The sequence below is a fragment of the Paramisgurnus dabryanus genome, chromosome 1 (genome assembly GCF_030506205.2).
Source record: "Paramisgurnus dabryanus chromosome 1, PD_genome_1.1, whole genome shotgun sequence".
Lineage (NCBI taxonomy): Eukaryota > Metazoa > Chordata > Actinopteri > Cypriniformes > Cobitidae > Paramisgurnus > Paramisgurnus dabryanus.
Genome location: NC_133337.1, coordinates 23,085,152 through 23,103,462, shown reverse-complemented (window position 1 = coordinate 23,103,462; position 18,311 = coordinate 23,085,152). Strand labels below are relative to the sequence as shown.

Here is an 18,311-nt window from a genome sequence, read left to right as displayed (position 1 = left end):
TATAATAAATGCTTAAATAAAAACAAAAACATTATATTAAATATTTCATTTTCAAGGTGATAATCTTGATCAATTGATGATATAACCTTTTATTGCAAATATTAATATTAAAAAGTAAATATGAAAAAGCAGAAAAAACAACAACATTTTTATTAATGATAGTGACAAAAATCTAATAAAAATGTATTTATCTAATAAAAAGTTAATTTCATGTTCAATTTTATTTAATGGTTTTCTTTTTCAACTTGTATGCAAATTTAAAGTAATCAGTTGCTCAGCTCAATGCAGATAGTGTAGACACTGAGAGAGATTCACATTTCACCGGGACAGCAAGATTCAGCACTCGTGCAAGTGACACAGTATCTTATCTGTACAGATGTGCTAAGGTTCATCCAAACAGTTGCTAGTTTTGTCTAAATGGGTCTAAAAGTCGTTAAATGTAGCATTAAAGTCGCTAAGTTGCTAACACTGCTTCAGACAATCTGCTAGTAAGCTCCACCCAATGATTAACATAAAATTTGCATACAAGTTAAAAAAAAAAGAAACCATATAGGGGCATCTCCGCTCTTGGCCCTGAAACCAAGGCCACTCACTGTCAAAGCTGTCATTTCTTTTAAACTTTCAAGTACCGCTGCAATCTTTTTTTTTATTATTTAAAGTGTATGCGCCAAATGTATAATTGCTTTTTTTGTTGCAAACAGACAATTACAATATTTACAGATTAGAAGTGAAATGCAAAATACAAATACATAGATCCACAAAACATACATAACAACCAGTAAGGTGTGTGTGTGTGTGTGTGTGTGTGTATATATAACTGTAAATGTAATTGGATTTAAGAGTGGAAAATTTGAATAAAGGAGCATAAGCACAACAGACATAATTAGATGTAAATAAATACACAAAATGGATAAGGAGAATAGTAATAATAATAATAATAATAATAATAATAATAATAATAATAATAGGAATATTATTAACAATAATAATAATAATAATGAAAAATGATATTAATATGAAATTAAAGATAGCAATAATAGTAATGATAAACAAATTAACAAAAATACTAATTCCATCCGGACTTAGGGGGAGAGTGAAGGATCAGGAAGAAGATAAAAAAAATCATATAAATAATAAGTAATAGTAGTAGTAATAGCAGTAATAATATTAATAAAATAATAATAATAATAATAATAATAATAATAATAATAATAATAATAATAATAGTAATATTGATAATAGTAATCTTAATATAATATCAATAATATTAATGATAATGGTAGTTGTATAGGGATGATGAGTAGTAATAATATTAATAATGCTAGTATTGACAATGGTATTAATAATGGTATATTAATGATAATATTATTGCAGATATTAATAATAAGGTGTTATAAAACTGCCTCTGACCCCCTCATGGCCATGGCATAGGAAAGACCCCCGCCAATGTCATGTTCTAACCAAGTATCTTGGTTAGGTGCCACAGGGCACAGTGCCCCAAAATCCATCCCCAGGCTGACCCACACACATGCACCCGCTTACCCTGTCTGTGTTATTTTTTCCTTTCATCATTATACTCAAAGTACCGCTGCAATCTGAAAGAAAGGGCAGAGCCATGCTCGGAGGCTCCAGTGTGTTATTGAGCCACTGTTTTAGCCCCGTCCAAATATTGGAAATGAGGAAAAACTGTTTAGCGGTGCAGCTCCACAACTCTGTACTACAGTTTACAGTCTTTGTAACGTGTTTCAGCAATACATTTGCGTGAGTGATTTCAATCCAAGATGGCGGCATGCTTGTAATCTGGTTTACGTCCCTGTGTCTTTGTTCCTTTATACTAACAATGCTGAAGGTTGAGCGACTATAAGTGACTATAACTACAATATCTGTCCATATATGAGGAAATTTGGAAACTTCTATTCCATTTTACCTTGGCAAAAATTCGGCAAACACCAGCTTCACATGTATCCACTACTACAGCTTTGAGTCTTCCTTTTCGAACGCCAGCTTTGATATAGAATTGCATTTATGAGAAATCCTGGAAATTCCGTGAGCTGTGAGTCTCGCTTCTTCGAACGCTAGTTTCGATGTAGGACTGCAATCATGGGAAAGCTTGGAAATTCTGAATCTACTTTTGTTGAAAGTCGGCGTTGCTTTTTGCATCTAGTCGCCTGCCTGGGGTCCTGCATTCTATATTTGGCTTTTTCGAAGGGTTAGAAAAGGGTCTGGGTTAGAAAATGATTGGGTTCATTTTAGATATTTAAGAAACAAATGTACTACACACACCCGTAAAGTTAAGTCACAGTTTTATCGGGATGAGACAACAAGAAATTTAAAAAATCCAGCTAAATTTTGGAAAACTATAAATTCATTGAAGAGTTTTTATTGTCAGCACTTCCTAAAATTTTAAATGTTAATAATATACAAATCACAGATAAAACAGATATAGTTGATCTTTTTAACAATCACTTTGCCACTGCTGGTCTCCTATTTAAATCAGAGCAAGAATCTCTTTCATCTCCAGGGTTTTTTCACCCCAATGCTTGGGGTTCGAACCTTTTTACTTTTGAACCAATTTCAAGGGATAGGGTTTTATTCGCTTTACAAAACCTAGATTGTAAAAAGTCAGCTGTTCCTGATGGGATTGCCCCTTTCCTTTTGAAACTTGTAGCTCATATTATTGTTGATCCAATAACTTATATTTTTAATTTATCTTTAGAACAAAACAGTATACCTCGATCTTGGAAGACAGCGCATGTAATCTCACTTTTAAAAAATGTGGATCCAACTAATATGGACAATTATCGTCCTATGTCAAAACTCTCAGTATTGGCCAAAGTCTTTGAGTCATTGGTTAGTGATCAGTTAAAGAACTTTTTAACAGTAAATAATATTCTTATTTCTTCTCAGTCAGGTTTCAGGAAAGGGCATAGTACCATCACAGCAGCCATAAAGGTAGTTGATGATATTAGTGCTATTGATTGTAAAGAATCTTGTGCAGCCTTATTCTTGATCTCTCAAAAGCTTTTGACACGGTTGATCATACCATTTTATTAAAATGTTTGTCTAAAATTGGAATGTCTGAGAATGTTGTTAAATTATTTAAAAATTATTTGTATAGTAGATATCAATATGTCACTTGTGAAGGTATTATGTCAGGGGAGGCAAAACTAATTGTTGGAGTACCTCAAGGTTCCATATTAGGACCTTTGTTGTTTACAATCTACATAAATGGTATTTGTACAAATATAAATGCAGCTGTACATCTCTATGCGGATGATACTATCATATACAGTATTGCTAAAACTCCATATGAGGCATTAAAGAAACTGCAGGATGCCTTCATAATATAAAATAATTTACTTAAAAGAGACTTTGAGAGTTAAATTAGGTTTTTATAATAGGAATAAGGGTTGTTTTAATTTGAAAGTAAGAAAGGAACTTGTTGCTTCTACCTGTTTATCTGTTATAGACTATGGAGATATTTTGTATATGCATGCAGCAAAGTCTGTTTTATGTTCACTTGAGTCCATTTATCATTCTGCTTTACGTTTTGTTACTAAAGCAGATTATTTTACACATCATTGTATTCTGTATAGTTTATCAGGTTGGCCTACGCTTTCAATTTGTAGACAGCATCATTGGCTTATTTTTATTTATAAGGGAATAATTGGACTGTTGCCTTCTTATTTATCAGTCTTCTCTTTAGTAGAAAATAACAGACATAATCTTAGGTCAAAAAGCAGCATTCTTTTTACTATACCCGCTGTTAAATCTGAATTTGGCAAAATTGCTTTCCGTTATAACGCCCCCTCAACCTGGAATGCTTTGCAAAAGCAGATGAAACTAGGCACTATTATATCACTTAAGGATTTTAAATCATATGTCGGTGAAACCTTCAGCTATATTTGTGAATGTATATAAATTGTTGTTATGTCTGTCTTGATTATTATGTCATTTTAAATTTTGTTGTATTAACTTTTTGTCTTTGTTAGATGTTGTGATATGGTCTATTGGGGTGTTATTCGATTTTAAGTGCTGCCTTTCTTGGCCAGGGATCATTTGAAAAAGAGACTATAGTCTCAATATGATTTCTCCTGGTTAAATAAAGTTTGCAAATACATTTATAATGTGTTTACAAACAATTTTCTAAAATGACTTTACACAGACTTGCAAAATGAAAAGTTGCACGTAGTTAGCAAAGTATTTTACTAACTTTTGCTATATTAATAATAACATTATTCATTTAAATTCAATGTAAAATTATTTAATGATAGAAGGTGTCTGTGTAACCTACCTTTATGACATAGCAATGATGCACTAGACATAAACACTGTACAAATAATTGTTGATTTTTATATATCATGCCAGGAAAAAATAAATTGATAATCAAGAGAGATTGAAATAAACCACAACAGAACACAACACTTTTCAGAAAATGTTTATTGCTTTGTCTTTTGCACCGTACCTTCTGATAATAAATGCATGGTCTGTAAATTACTGAGCCGGGAAGCGCGGTCACGTGACAAAAACAAACGATTCGTACCCAAAGACTTGAAAGTTGAGATGTGAACGAATCATTTCTCTTTCTGGCACAGAAGCAATAGATATTGCACATGCGCGGACAACCAAAAATGAAACCCAAAATTTACAAACTGTTATGTTTTATCAGTCAGTCATGTTTTTGTATGTACTATGGTTAGGTTTGTTTTGCTGTATATAAAAACAATCACAACAAACAGAGCTTGCTGGCCAATCAGAGCAGAGTAGGCTTACGGAAGGCGGGTTTTAGACAGACTGAATCTGTGAATTGCTTTAAATGAACCATTTCAGCATCTTTGAGAGATGAGGTGATATATTAATGTATATTTTTAGTTTTTTTACTTTGTATGTATTTAAATATGTTGCAAGGGACCACAAGACAATATTAGGCAGCTTCAAAATCCCATCTGCAGTGCACTTCAATATAAAGCAAGTATGACATTCCCAATTTAAATGTAGTTGTCAGTACTAAAACTTTGCAGTGTGAACGGGAACATTGTCCGTTTCAGGCTTTGATAATTCTCAAGAAATTGTCATACATGTTTTTTTTTTGTGCTTTGTTCTTTAAGTAATTGTCACAAATTATTAAAACACTTAACCTGTAATTGATTTTATTGAAGTAATTTATTCTGTGAAGTAAATATCTGTTGCCGATACTACTCATCCCCATGTTTTTCTAATAAAATGAGGTTTATCTGAAATAATCACGATTATGTTAAGTAACCACATTCAGACACTTTAATAATCGTGGTAGCCCTAATAACATTTGTTCTATTTTTCTTTGATCTTAGACCAAGAGAACAGCTTTCATGTGTTTCCAGACTTATCAACGCTACATTTCAAAGACCTTCAGAAGGAAAGGGTGGACTAAAGAGGAAGACCAGATACTAAGAGAACTTGTGAAAAAAATGAGAGTCGGAAACTTCATTCCTTACATGCAGAGTGAGGATCATCTGGTGCTATTGAACAGGATTAGCCTGGGTTTCCCCATGCCGCCTTGCATGCAAATTTATTCACACTGCAAGTGTAGCATGGAGACCATGGACCAAATTTTTCCCTCAAATAGGGAACCAATCACAGAACGGGGAGGGACAGCAAGACGATTGTGCACATGTCAGGCAGCAAGACACTGCGCCTGCCATGTGCACAAGGTATTTTTAAATTCGATTAAGCTCAGTCCATTGATAATGGGTAAACATGAAGGCTTTTTAATCCGATCGAGCCATCAATGATTACAAACTCATTACCTGGTTGTAGGTTGGTATTTAACAAACTTTAAAAGATGCCTTTCACTGCAAAACCCACTAAGTACATAAAAGCTTTTGGGAAAATCGATAAATTCACTTCTTTATAAAAGACATTAAAACAGTCGCAAAATCACTAAATTTGAAAAGTCAGAATCCAAAATATATAAATAAAAAAAACCTGAAGCGCACATTAGGAGGAGCTGTAATGCATGTGGCTATAAAATATTGTTGTATTCAGGTCCAAATACTTGAGGGAACCCACGTTTGAATGTGATCCATGTCCAATTTCCAATCCCACCCTGTCTTTCTCTAGTCTAGAGGTGGAAAGTACTTAAAGATGCAATTCGTAAGATATCTGCAGTAATATATCCTAAAACCACTAGGGCAGTGTTATATATGTTTTGTCCAGCTGATTACTTGCAATATCTCTAATGTTTTCAACTTCTGGTAAATTATGAGAAAATTGCCATTCTAAACAGTGACACGAGGAAGTGCAGTTGCATGTCAATGACGTTCATTTCCACGTTACACTTTGTTACCGCCTTTACTGACGTAGAAATCACATGAAAACTGTGTTGTGGACAAATGTGTAAGTAACAATAGTGTGTATAGCGTCTGTGGGGCTACTTGCTTGTTTATGGACTACGATTGCCGCTGGTTGTGTTGTCAAAAACAGCTCCTGTAAGTGTACAGGCCAACCAAACAACCCAATAAGAGTTTGGGACAAGAAGAGAGAAAGATTGAGGATCAATACAAAAACTTGTATTTATTCAATGTAGTAAAGTATAAAGTATGCTTTGGGATCTATGAAGAGTTTGGTTTCAAAACGCGATAAATGCCATTTTTTTAAAATCTATATTGTATCACGTAAATATTAATGGCGGCACTTTGAATACACACGGAATCCTTGTCTACTTTGTACTTCATGATCAACAAACAAACAAAACTTGAAGTTAACACAAATCGAGCAGGACCAAAAGATTTTACATAGGGCTGCAACTAACGATTATTTTAATAATCGATTAATCTGTCGATTATTTGTTCGATTAATTGATGAATCGGATAAAAACAAAAAACAAGAAAAGCATTAATTTCCAACCCCTTATTTAAAACAGAACTAAAATCTTTAGAAATTGCACAAATATGTTGCTCCTTGAACACACCTGAGCTGTTACAATGAAATAAAATAAAATAAAAATGGACTAACACAAAGAAGTACACATGTATGCTTTACATCTGCCAAATATATATACTTTTTATGATGCATTTCCCATCAAGAGAGGCTTCTTGATGGGAAATGCATCATAAAAAAAGTCTTTATATCAAAAAGATAGTATATGAGTACACTCTCAGAAATAAAAGTACATAAGTTGTCACTGGACAGTACCCTTTAAAAAAGGTACACCTTTGTACCCCAAAAGTGCATATTAGTACTTCAAAAGTACATATTGGCAGTTCAAAGATACATATTTGTACCTAAATGGTACATATTAGGACCTTTTATAATGGGTACTGCCCCAGTGACAGCTTTGTACCTTATATTTGACTTTGTGTTTTCTCTGATCGGATAGCTTTCTCATTTGATAAAACTGTTCCATTAACATTTGGTCACATAAATGCATCTTGTGAAAACGGAAAATGCGTCTTCTACTCCCGCGCAAAATGCAAATACACCATTCATTACTTCGCCTTAAAAAATGTAAGACGATGTTTATGCAACAAAAGGCGGCACTTACTGTATGTTGTACTTTATGTTGGGCCGGGCACGCGCGTCTCCTTGCTCGGCATCATAGATATATACACTAGATGTCGCCTTGGGGCTCTGAGCATGCGTCAAAACCGCCGTCATCTTAGAACAGGGGTCTTGTCATAGGAAGTATCTAGGTAAAGCTGCTATCTCCGCCTGTACTTCGAATTCATGAACGATGCCGGACTTTTGTGCTGCGCATGGATGAAAGGGCTACTAGCACTATGCATTACAGTTAGAAAAAGTAAATTTTCATAAAATCAAAACTTTTATTTTTTTTCCTGTACTAAATGCTAAATACATGTCTGACTGTTGAAACGAACCCAAAGAAAACCAAGAAAATTGCGTTCATGATGATTTATGGTGATTTTATTTCTGTTACACCATTGCCTACAATGACGCTTATGTGGGATTCCCCTGTTTCAAGATGGCGGCTCTGTTTGACGAATTCGGTCCAATGAACTGCCGTAGCCAAGGCGACATCTAGTGTACATATCTATGGCTCGGCATGAGCTGGAGCGCGCAGTACAGAACAGCAGGAGAGTGACGGCGCGATGATTTAACATACAGGTCCATGACGGGGAAAAGCGTCCATACAACTCTCTCTCAACGTTTTATTTCTTTGTTTAATATCATTGGAGTTTTTTATTCGTTCTAGAAACTCGCTGTCGTCGCTCCATAAAGCATAAGCGTGTCGTCTTTGTTTGTTTACCTCTTTGCCGGCTATAACTTCCAGGTGACGCGCTTACGTTTGGGAGGAGTAAAACACTGACATGTGGTTTTCCTCTACCTTTGCTGTTTTTTTTATCTTTTCTCCGCCGCGCTGTCATTTCTCCGCCCTGTCTATGAGGCGCCGAACTGTGCAAGCAACAATGCGCGAGAGAGACCGATGCTCCGTCCCAAACCGCATACTTCCATACTATATAGTAGGCAAAAAGCACTACTTCTCGTACTCTTTGCCTACTACATAGTATGGAATTAGGCAGTTTTGGATGCAGTGCGAGTGTGTTCACTCCGCTCCGCGCTTAACTGAAGTTTTTTTTTTTTACGTCTCTGCGTCATGCGACACAACGAATCGATTATGAAATTTGTTGCGAACACTTTTAGTAATCAATTTTAATCGATTTAATCGATTCGTTGTTGCAGCCCTAATTTTACAGCTAATAGCTGTCAAAAAAGTTCAGCGACAATGGATGACAGCAGCAATGACAGTGTTCTTAATATGACATGTATAGTAAATCAAAGTAATTTAAACCGTTCTCACAGCTTTCTCTAGAGAGAAGAATTTTTTTTTTAATTTTTAATAGACAGAAATCATTTACTTTAGGTATTTGTAATTCTTATCTTGCATTATGGAAACCAATTGTGGTATTTTTTTCCCTGTAGTGTCGTACTTCATGATGGGTCGTGAATCATCACAATTGTTATACCGTTGGACATCTTCTCTCGATCCCTCTATAAAGAAAGGCCCTTGGTCAAAGGAAGAAGACCAGGTATGAATTAGCATCATTTTGGGTAGTCCTACTTCAATTTAAAGCTACTAATATAATTTAAAATGTGAATTATTACATGGCTTATGTTTCAAATTTTCCCATTTGCCTGATTTTTTTCTGAATTGGTTTGAATCTCAAAAAAAGTATTTTTGCATTATAATGTGGGAGAATCATAACTTTAGCAAACTTCTCTTATTATCAGTTGTTAAGGAATGCTGTCGCCAAGTATGGCACAAAAGAATGGGGAAAAATCAGAACAGAAGTGCCAGGCAGGACAGACGGTGCTTGTCGTGACAGGTATGGCTTCAAATATTAAATAGAATTACTTTTTAAAAATACATTATTTTGTCTGCATTCTGAGTAGTTTTGAGTTATTAAATTTTTGCATTCAATATAGCAAAAATTATATGGGGAAAAGTCTTTTTATACGTAAATATGACAGAGATCCTAAATCTTTTCCATATATAGAATATCAAAATCCTCTTAGATTTGTGATGTTTTTTTTTTTTTAAGCGATCAACTGTAGATAAAAAATGTAAAAATAAAGATAAAAAATTCTAAAATCACTATCTACTTGAAATTATTCTATTTTGACAAATAATTAAAACCGTATCATGAGCCCCATTGCCTTTCATGGGAGGAAAAAATAATACCATGGAAGTGAATGGGGCTAATGAACGGTTTGGTTACAAACATTCCTCAAACTATTTTTTTCCGTGTTCATTAGGACAAAGACATTTATACAGGTGTGTACCAACATGAGAGTGAGTATATGTTAAGAGGATTTTAATTTTTAGGTGAACTATCCCTTTAATTGATTTAATAATTTTCAAGAAACAAAGAGTTTACTTATGATATAACATAAAATTAGTATTAGTATTTGACCTATAAAGCTTAATATTGTAAGACATTTAAGACAAAAAAAAGTTTCTAGCTCATAAATTTAACTAAATACATGTACTCGGGATGGATCAAGGTTAAAATATAACCTTCCTGGTACAAACCAAATGGACTACAAATTTAAATCTATAAAAACAAGTATGTGTGAGAGAGAAATCTGATCCTGATTGGTCCTCTTGAGTGCATTCAAAGTGTTGATTGGCTCACACTTATAAAACCAAGTTAGAGTTTGTCTTTGTAAATAGAAATCAAAAAGGTTTTATGTACACAAATGTACACTACAAAAAAAAAAACATCACAAGGTAAATACGTTGTCACAGAATAAGAATATATGAATAACTTAAATTTCAGAGTGTCAAAAAGCAATGGAAGTTAGGGTTAGGGTGAGTGTGAGTATTTTTGTGCTGAATGCACTTCACTAGGGTTCAAACAAGTTTCTAAGAGTTTTTTTTTAACATAAAAGTTTCATATACAGGAAGTACAGTGGAAGTCCTTATATGGGCACTTCAAAGGTGACATTGAATGATTGAATGGGGTATTTATCCTTGTTCTGTGATGTGACATGTACACAGCAAAATTTTGGTTGGGTCTGTAATGCCTTAGATGTTTCCTAAAAACCTCTCTCAGAAAGATATATAATAGTGGGGGGTTTTAAACGTGTGGTTTTGCAACTATTTGACATCCCTCTCTGCTTAACTGGCAACCTCAATATGAAATGGAAGCACTTGACACTGATTGGCTGCCTTTGCTGCCACTCAAAAGAATGTAAACTTTGCTGTCTTTAGAACACGGACAGACCAAAATGTTACAGAAAGAAGTGCACACCTCGGAATTTGACTCGCCATTTCGCCTTGAACTTTGCGAACACTTGGGCTGTTTTCGACTAAGGATTTTCATAGTTGAATCTGATTTGTTAGATTTTGCCAAAGTCGACTGATAGTCGAACCTTTTTTTTTTAGATAGCAGCTAGGGCTGTCGCGGTGAAGGAATTTAAATACAGAACAAAGCAGTGTCTAAAAGAAAATAAAATTAAGACAGTATTTATGCACCTGTACAGAAGGCAATGAAAATTTATTTATGGCATTTTCAATAGTATATTAGTAGATGAATTAATGTGTATTTATAAAGTATGAAAATGAATAAATCATTATTTTGGCTAAATTATGCTGGATAGATCTTTTTAAGTCAGAAAGATTGGTCATCATTTCAGAACAATTTAAAATAAACTTGCATTACAAAACAACTTACATTATATCCGATTGTTACTTGGTCAAAAATATGTAGAAATATAGCCTATGCGAGTAAAAAATTACAGAACACAAATGTTTAGTTCACGTGGACTGAACGAAAAGCCGTTAATTAAGCGGACTCTCTGCAACATAGTGGACGTACTGAAACAGTCGAGTCGCAGGTGATTTTCAATGTTTATAATGTTTCACGCACCTACTGTTGATGAAAAACTTTCATATCTAAATGTCCAGGTAAGAGTCAAGTGTTCAGTCAGTTAATAACAAAGCAACCGGCGTTATTGGCTGCAGTTTCCTAATCTACGGAGCGGACGCTGTAGATACACAAAGAAAAAAACTAAAGTGGTTTTAATGCTGGTAAGCAATCAGTTATATTACGGCGCTTTCTATTTGTGTTAATCAGTTAAATTAATGTACGAAAAACAAGTTGCTCTCTTAATTCTTTCTTTGCCTTTTTTGTATATGATGTGAAAAATAAGAAGGGCATAGCTATATATGAATTTAATGTGAAAAGCACGGTTGTTGCGGTTGTCATCCATGCGGTAAACTTCTCAGTACTGCTGCTCATTGGTTACACGTCTACTTCCCTACTATTTGACTATGAGGTTCATAGTCGAATCAGACCTCTCCGAATTGAATCGTTGAATCCTCGACTATAAGAAGTCAGCTATAGCAAACACTGCTGCAAATTACTTCCCGTCCGAGGCGAGAGGACGGATGTATGCAAATTATTTTAAAGGGGAGGGAATTGAGTGAGAGAGATGCATTTTACGTAATTTGCATCCATTGTTCAGATTGGGCCATTTCTGGCGGACATTTCTAAGGGAGGAATTTCTATGATACTGAGATGTTCAGAATGTCTAGCACTTTTTGTATGTTTGTGAATGCGGGTAGACTACCATTATTCAACTAAAGCACTATTCGGACGGGATTAGTTTTCCAAACGACGTTTGAGTTTCAGCGTGTCCCCCAGGACGTCTGTGATTTTATGTACCGATTCGGACGGGATTAAAATGATGCAGGCTATTCCAGAGATGGGAGTGTCTGTTTCATGCATTTGGGCGTTGCAGTAGCGCGTGCTCTGGATACGCGTGTTTGTAATGTTTAATATTTTGCTTTAAATGTAAAATCATGACAGAACATGTAATTTATTAATTTATTTTTAACAAATCAAAATAAATTTACAAATCCTACTAAAGTTACATTAGCCTACGTGTTTTATATAACTGTCTGCTTATAACAAACACAAAATAATGAAGAAATAATGATTAATACAATTTAATATCTTTATTAATTAACATTACCATTCCGGAGTTGAACAACTTTGAACGGAGTTTCTTATAATGTTAATGATATATTAGTGTTTAGTCTTAACAGTGTATGATATTCAGCTCGTCTTGATTTAATTACTTTATTTTGCCGAATGCGAAAAAACATTCATATCTGAATGAATGGGACTCAGGAAATACAATATACGCGCATTAGTAAGACCTTACGGCAGATCAAGTTGGCCAAAACACGAAATAAACCGCGTTTTCAAAAGATATTGCGGGCAAACACAGACATTTGCATCCGGACGGGATTAAATTTCTCAGAGGACCTCTGAGTTCGGCGAAAAACAGTAGGTAAATTGCTCTGGAATTTTTACGGAGGTCGTCAGAGAAAAACACAGACATGGCCGATTCGGACGGGATTAAAAACACAGAGGACCTCTGAGAAGCACGATTTTCTCAGAGGTCCCCCTGTAAAACTAATCCCGTCCGAATAGGGCTTAAGACAAGGTTAGGTTTTGCTTATGTGTGTGTTTGTTTAATGCTGGATTTTGTTGTAAAACTCTATAAATTGTCTGTGTTTTGTTGGCAATCGGCGCGTAAGTGCATATCATTTAAATTACATGAACATGTAGTGAATCATAAGTTATCTAGAGATAGCGTTTTGTGTGTGTGTTGCTTGTGAATGCTTCTCCCACGGTACGCCGTGAGGGGGTGGGGTTTATTCATAAAAAAATCTGATATAACTAAAACTCTTTAAATATATGAATGATGTAATACTACTCTGTAGGTACTCAAGATTAACATGAGATATGCAGAAACAGCGTGTTTTGAAGCTGGCCAAAAATTTTTTCATTAGTAAAGCCGGCTCCGTGATTAGTAGTAAATCGCCATCATCTGCTTTCAGATGGAGCGGCATTTACTACACACACAATCACAACACCACCTGTTTTTGTTGATAGCAGAAGTATAAAAAATATTCAGTTCAGTCTGAGACTATTGTAGAACAAATAAGATTGTAGTAATGAATTGGAAACACTCTGTAACATCTACTTAGGCCATTTGGTAATTCAAATCTTTTTTTCATCTCAGGTATCTTGATTGTCTTCAGGAGAATGTCAAAAAGGGTGCTTGGAGCATAGAGGAGGTGGAGCTACTAAAACAAAAAGTTGAGAAATATGGCGCTGGTAAGTTGTAAGTGTTTTGTTGGACTGTCTACACTGTTTAAAGAAGTCCTGTGTGTATCTTTTATTGCACTTCAGACATTTTTATATGTGGTTATTTTATTTTGCTATGTAATTAAATAACTTCATTGCATTGCAGTTTCTGGTCTTATTAAAATGGTTTCATTTTTCTAAAATTGCACATGCTGCTAAAGTCATTATTTTGATACTTAAAATCCCTTTAATGACAACTTCATAATCAGGACCTGACAAGTGTCATTAACATGAAGAAGATTTTATGCGCACTTATGACAACTTTCATTAGGTGTCATTCATTTAATTATGTCATTTTATTTGCAGAGACGACATTGTGTGACATGTCTTTGTTATGACAACTTAACATTAACCAGTACATCATAACTTGTCATGACAACATGACTGACCACTTTTTAGTGATACAAATTGAATTTGTCATTAAAATGTCATATAGTTTTATAACTATGAACTGAAAAATATTCATGACACTAAGTTTTTTTTTAAGTTTCCCCTTGTGTTTAAGAAATAAAATCAATTATCCAATAATAATAATAATAATAATAATAATAATAATAATAATAATAATAATAATTCAAATTGATAAAAAATGTATTTATTGCATTTGCAGACCAATTCACCGAAAATTAAATGAAATTTAATTTGACCATATCGCTGGACAACGGTTAATTACATTAAATTAATTAATTAATTATATGTTTTGTTTTTCTATGTCAGAAAATTTCAGAACCCTCTGTGTGAAGAAGAACAAGTTTTGTTAGTTGTCAGTTTCTTATGTATAGTCCACATACATAAAGTATAATCTTATATAGTCTGTTAGATGTTTTTAAGGTATTTAAAATTATTTGACACAGTATTAACCCTTAATGACATTTAAATGACAGTTTAATGTTATGTTAACCCATAAAGCTAGGTAGTTTCTTAAGTTTGATAATTAATCTGCTATGTCATGTTTATGACAAGATTTATGACGTATGATGTATTAGTTTATGTCAAGTTGTCCTAACAAAGACATCTCAAACAATGTCATCTTTGCAAAATGATATAATTGAACGAATGACACTTAAAGTTGTCATAAACGTGCATAAAATCTCCTTCATGTTCATGGCACGTGTCATGTCATGATTATGAAGGTGTCATGTCAGTCTTATGAACACCCCTTCAAGTAAAGTGCTACCAAACATTCAAGTAAATTTGGTGTAAACTGAATTTTGCATAGATTTGTATTTAAAGATCATCCTGAGGTGACGTACAGCTCTGTTTCTCTTTTTCTTGTTTTAAACTTTAGGCAAGTGGACAAAAATTGCTTCCGAGATCCCAAACCGTATTGACACCCAGTGCCAGAGCAAGTGGAAGCAACTAACACAAATTGTAGGCTCATTACATTTAATATGCTTGTAACTTTCTATATAATAGGGCTGGAGCTATAGTTTATTTTGCTGTATGGAATAGACGACTGATTTCTAGGGCCTGCACTTTTATCAAGATAAACTGGTAAAATAAACTCTTAGAGCAGCTCTGGAGATAAGGTTTATACGTTCACCTGCTCGTATAATAAATCCACGAGTGTCACACTTGTAGTATGTAGCGCTGGGCGGTATCACGGTATATTACGTTACCGTGAAATAAAATGTCAGACGTAACAGATTTTTATTCCATGAATACTGCAGAACGTAAATAAGTGGGCGTGGCCTAACCCCCCTCATTACAGTGATGTAGAAACATGTAAAATAATCAACTCATAACAAGTGAGAACAAAAAGAAAGCTCTTCTCGCACATAATGCTAATAGTTTTCTGAACTTCAATTTTCTGAAGACAAAACTCATTCGTTTATATCAGTGACATGTGTGCTGCTTGAACAATATAGTTTGATGTGCCATTTGCTCATAGTACAAACATCTTTGATCAGAAAGATAATATGCAACCGTTAAGGTCTAATAGAAAACATACATTCATACCTTTTTCATTTTACATAGTGCCTATTTTTAACTCTTTCCCCGCCATTGACGAGATTTTCCGTCTTTCCGCAATACCGCTATTATCCACCAGGTGGCGCCCTTCCGCAACTTTTTAAAACCGGAAGTATTGCCCTATGGCAAGCTGCTGCATGTCCGTGTCTGTTTTAAAGATCGCTCTGAATCGGATCTCTATGAAAAGTCCGTCATAAAAATTGAATTATTTCTGCTTTTTGCTCAAAATATGGTGTTTTTGCAAAACCTACCCATATTCAAAAGTTGATTGCAAAAGAACCACTAAAGGTAGGATGAAACGGTTTTTTTTGTTTGAAAGCAGAGGGTCTGTTCTTTCATTTGGTATATTGTATGTTTATATATTTAAAGAAGAACATTTTCTTGAAGGCATTAAACTTTGGTGAAAATCATGAAAAACGCTGGCGCTGGCTGGCAACTTTTTAAAAAAACGCTGGCGGTGAAAGAGTTAAGAGAAAACGCTTCCCCGCCAATGACGAGATTTTCCGTCTTTCCGCAATACCGCTATTATCCACCAGGTAGGTGGCGCCCTTCCACAACTTTTTAAAACCGGAAGTATTGCCCTATGGCAAGCTGCTGCATGTCCGTGTCTGTTTTAAAGATCGCTCTGAATGGGATCTCTATGAAAAGTCGGTCACAAAAATGGAATTATCTCTGCTTTTTGCTCAAAATGTGGTGTTTTTGCAGAAACCTACCCATATTCAAAAGCTGATTACAAAAGAACCACTGAAGGTAGGATGAAACGTTTTTTGTTTTTTGTTTGAAAGCAGAGGGTCTGTTCTTTCATTTGGTATATTGTATGTTTATATATTTAAAGAAGAAAATTTTCTGGAAGGCATTCAACTTTGGTGAAAATCATGAAAAACGCTGGCGCTGGCTGGCAACTTTATTAAAAAATGCTGGCGGTGAAAGAGTTAATGTACTGTATACATAAATACAATGCTTACTATAATTTCAATAGTCTATTAACGTAATAACTGATTTATAAACAAGATTTAACACTTACTTTAACTTGCCCATATTTTAAAATTGTGATGAGCATTTAGTTGAAAGCGATAGTGAGTGCCAAATTTAATATTCCAAAAACTATATAAACTGAAAAACATGTATACCATGAAATAAAATGGATTTTTGGTCATACCGCCCACCCCTAGTAGTATGTTAAACCGCAAAACATATTCACTGAAGAGACACGCAGTACTAGCAGATGACACATTTTAAAAAGCAGAATTTAATCTATATCACAAATTTGGACTCAATTTTGCTGTGGAAATATGAAGTTTTAAATATATGAGCTCAATCCAGTAAGAAAACAAGATTCAAGAGTAAAACAAAGTAAAGTAATGTTGATCCATTGATTAATATAACCTCATGTAACCTGTAATTAAATGGACTAAACAAAGTTTTGTGTACAAAAACTCAAGAAATCGTTCCAGGCCTTCAATATAATAATGGACACTTTGTTTTGTTTTTTTGTTTAGAATCAAGGCTATAGCAGAAAAAGGAAACCAGTTCAACAAGTGAAGTTAACCTCAACAGTTCAACAAGAAACAAAGAGACGAAAGGTGATACAGAAAAAAATGAAAGCGATCAAAATCACTTTAAGCTCCGAGGATGGAAAGCAAGTAAAAGTTGAATATAAGGATAGTGATGCTGAAGCAGATGTCCCTTCACATGAGGATTTACTGCAGGAAACACGAGTCAAGGACTACATACAGCCAGACATAAAGAATTGGATTCCTTTAAATACAAAGCCATCGGTTTGTCCTGTAGGAACTGTTAGGACTCTATGGGTGAGTCTGTCCACCAATGGGGATGATCTAAAGGAACCTAATAAACCAACTACCAGTGGTCGCAATCGATCGAAGAACAGCATCTGTCCTCCAGTCGAGCCCAGTCTGGTCCGCAATACCAATTTAGACCATTTTGGAAACGTGGAGAGAACTTACGTGGGGATTGATGCTACTGTCTTGCCGAACCCGGTATGATTTTTTATAAGTTAAATTAGTGCCAACTATATGTCAGTGTACTAATACTGAATCTCATTTCATACATGTAGGCTGACAATGAGAAAACCTTGATTAAGGTGCCTGCGAATGATGTTAAACACTTAATGCAGGGGAAGGCAACATCTGTAAATAAAAAGGTATAGTATATTTATCACAGGATTATCACTGATATAATATTAATATATAAGACATTACATTAGGATTGTAAAGGGCCAAACACATAAAAGTACAGGTACATAGACGGTTTCCCAAAGAGTGCTTAATTGTAGTCCAAGACTAAAACTCTTGTTTGAGCTGTCTTAACTTAAAACAGCTTGTGCTGACGTTTCTTAAAATAAATATGCACCATCATTTATACCATTCATTAATTCAATTCTGTTTGTGAAATCCAGGGCTAAATGGTGCACTTGTAATGTTTGCACACCTGTAATGTTTGCACACAGCAGTAATGTTTACTACTTAAATGCCCAAGTCTTAAGTCTAGTACTTAAGTCGTTCTTTTAGTAAGGCTTATTATGATTTGACCCTGAGATTAGCTCTGTGCACAAGCTAATAGAACTCAACTTTACATTTAAAGAAAAAAAAGTAGTATTTGTTTCACAAGCACATTGCCAAATAATGTGTGCTTTTAACATACTTTGTAAAAAATAAA

The 18,311-nt window shown here is 34.5% G+C and overlaps 1 protein-coding gene across 3 annotated transcripts in view; it reads left to right on the top strand.

The window, feature by feature from the left end:
• Nucleotides 1–18,311, top strand: part of LOC135752501 (snRNA-activating protein complex subunit 4-like) — a 37,363-nt gene that overhangs the window by 9,261 nt on the left and 9,791 nt on the right. For all 3 annotated transcript variants that reach the window (XM_073814033.1, XM_065270987.2, XM_065270985.2), the window contains exons 13-19: nt 5,331–5,481; nt 8,920–9,026; nt 9,229–9,323; nt 13,537–13,631; nt 14,950–15,032; nt 17,132–17,632; nt 17,710–17,796. In XM_073814033.1, the coding sequence (XP_073670134.1) occupies nt 5,331–5,481; nt 8,920–9,026; nt 9,229–9,323; nt 13,537–13,631; nt 14,950–15,032; nt 17,132–17,632; nt 17,710–17,796 (1,119 nt within the window). The remainder of the gene's footprint in view (nt 1–5,330; nt 5,482–8,919; nt 9,027–9,228; nt 9,324–13,536; nt 13,632–14,949; nt 15,033–17,131; nt 17,633–17,709; nt 17,797–18,311) is intronic.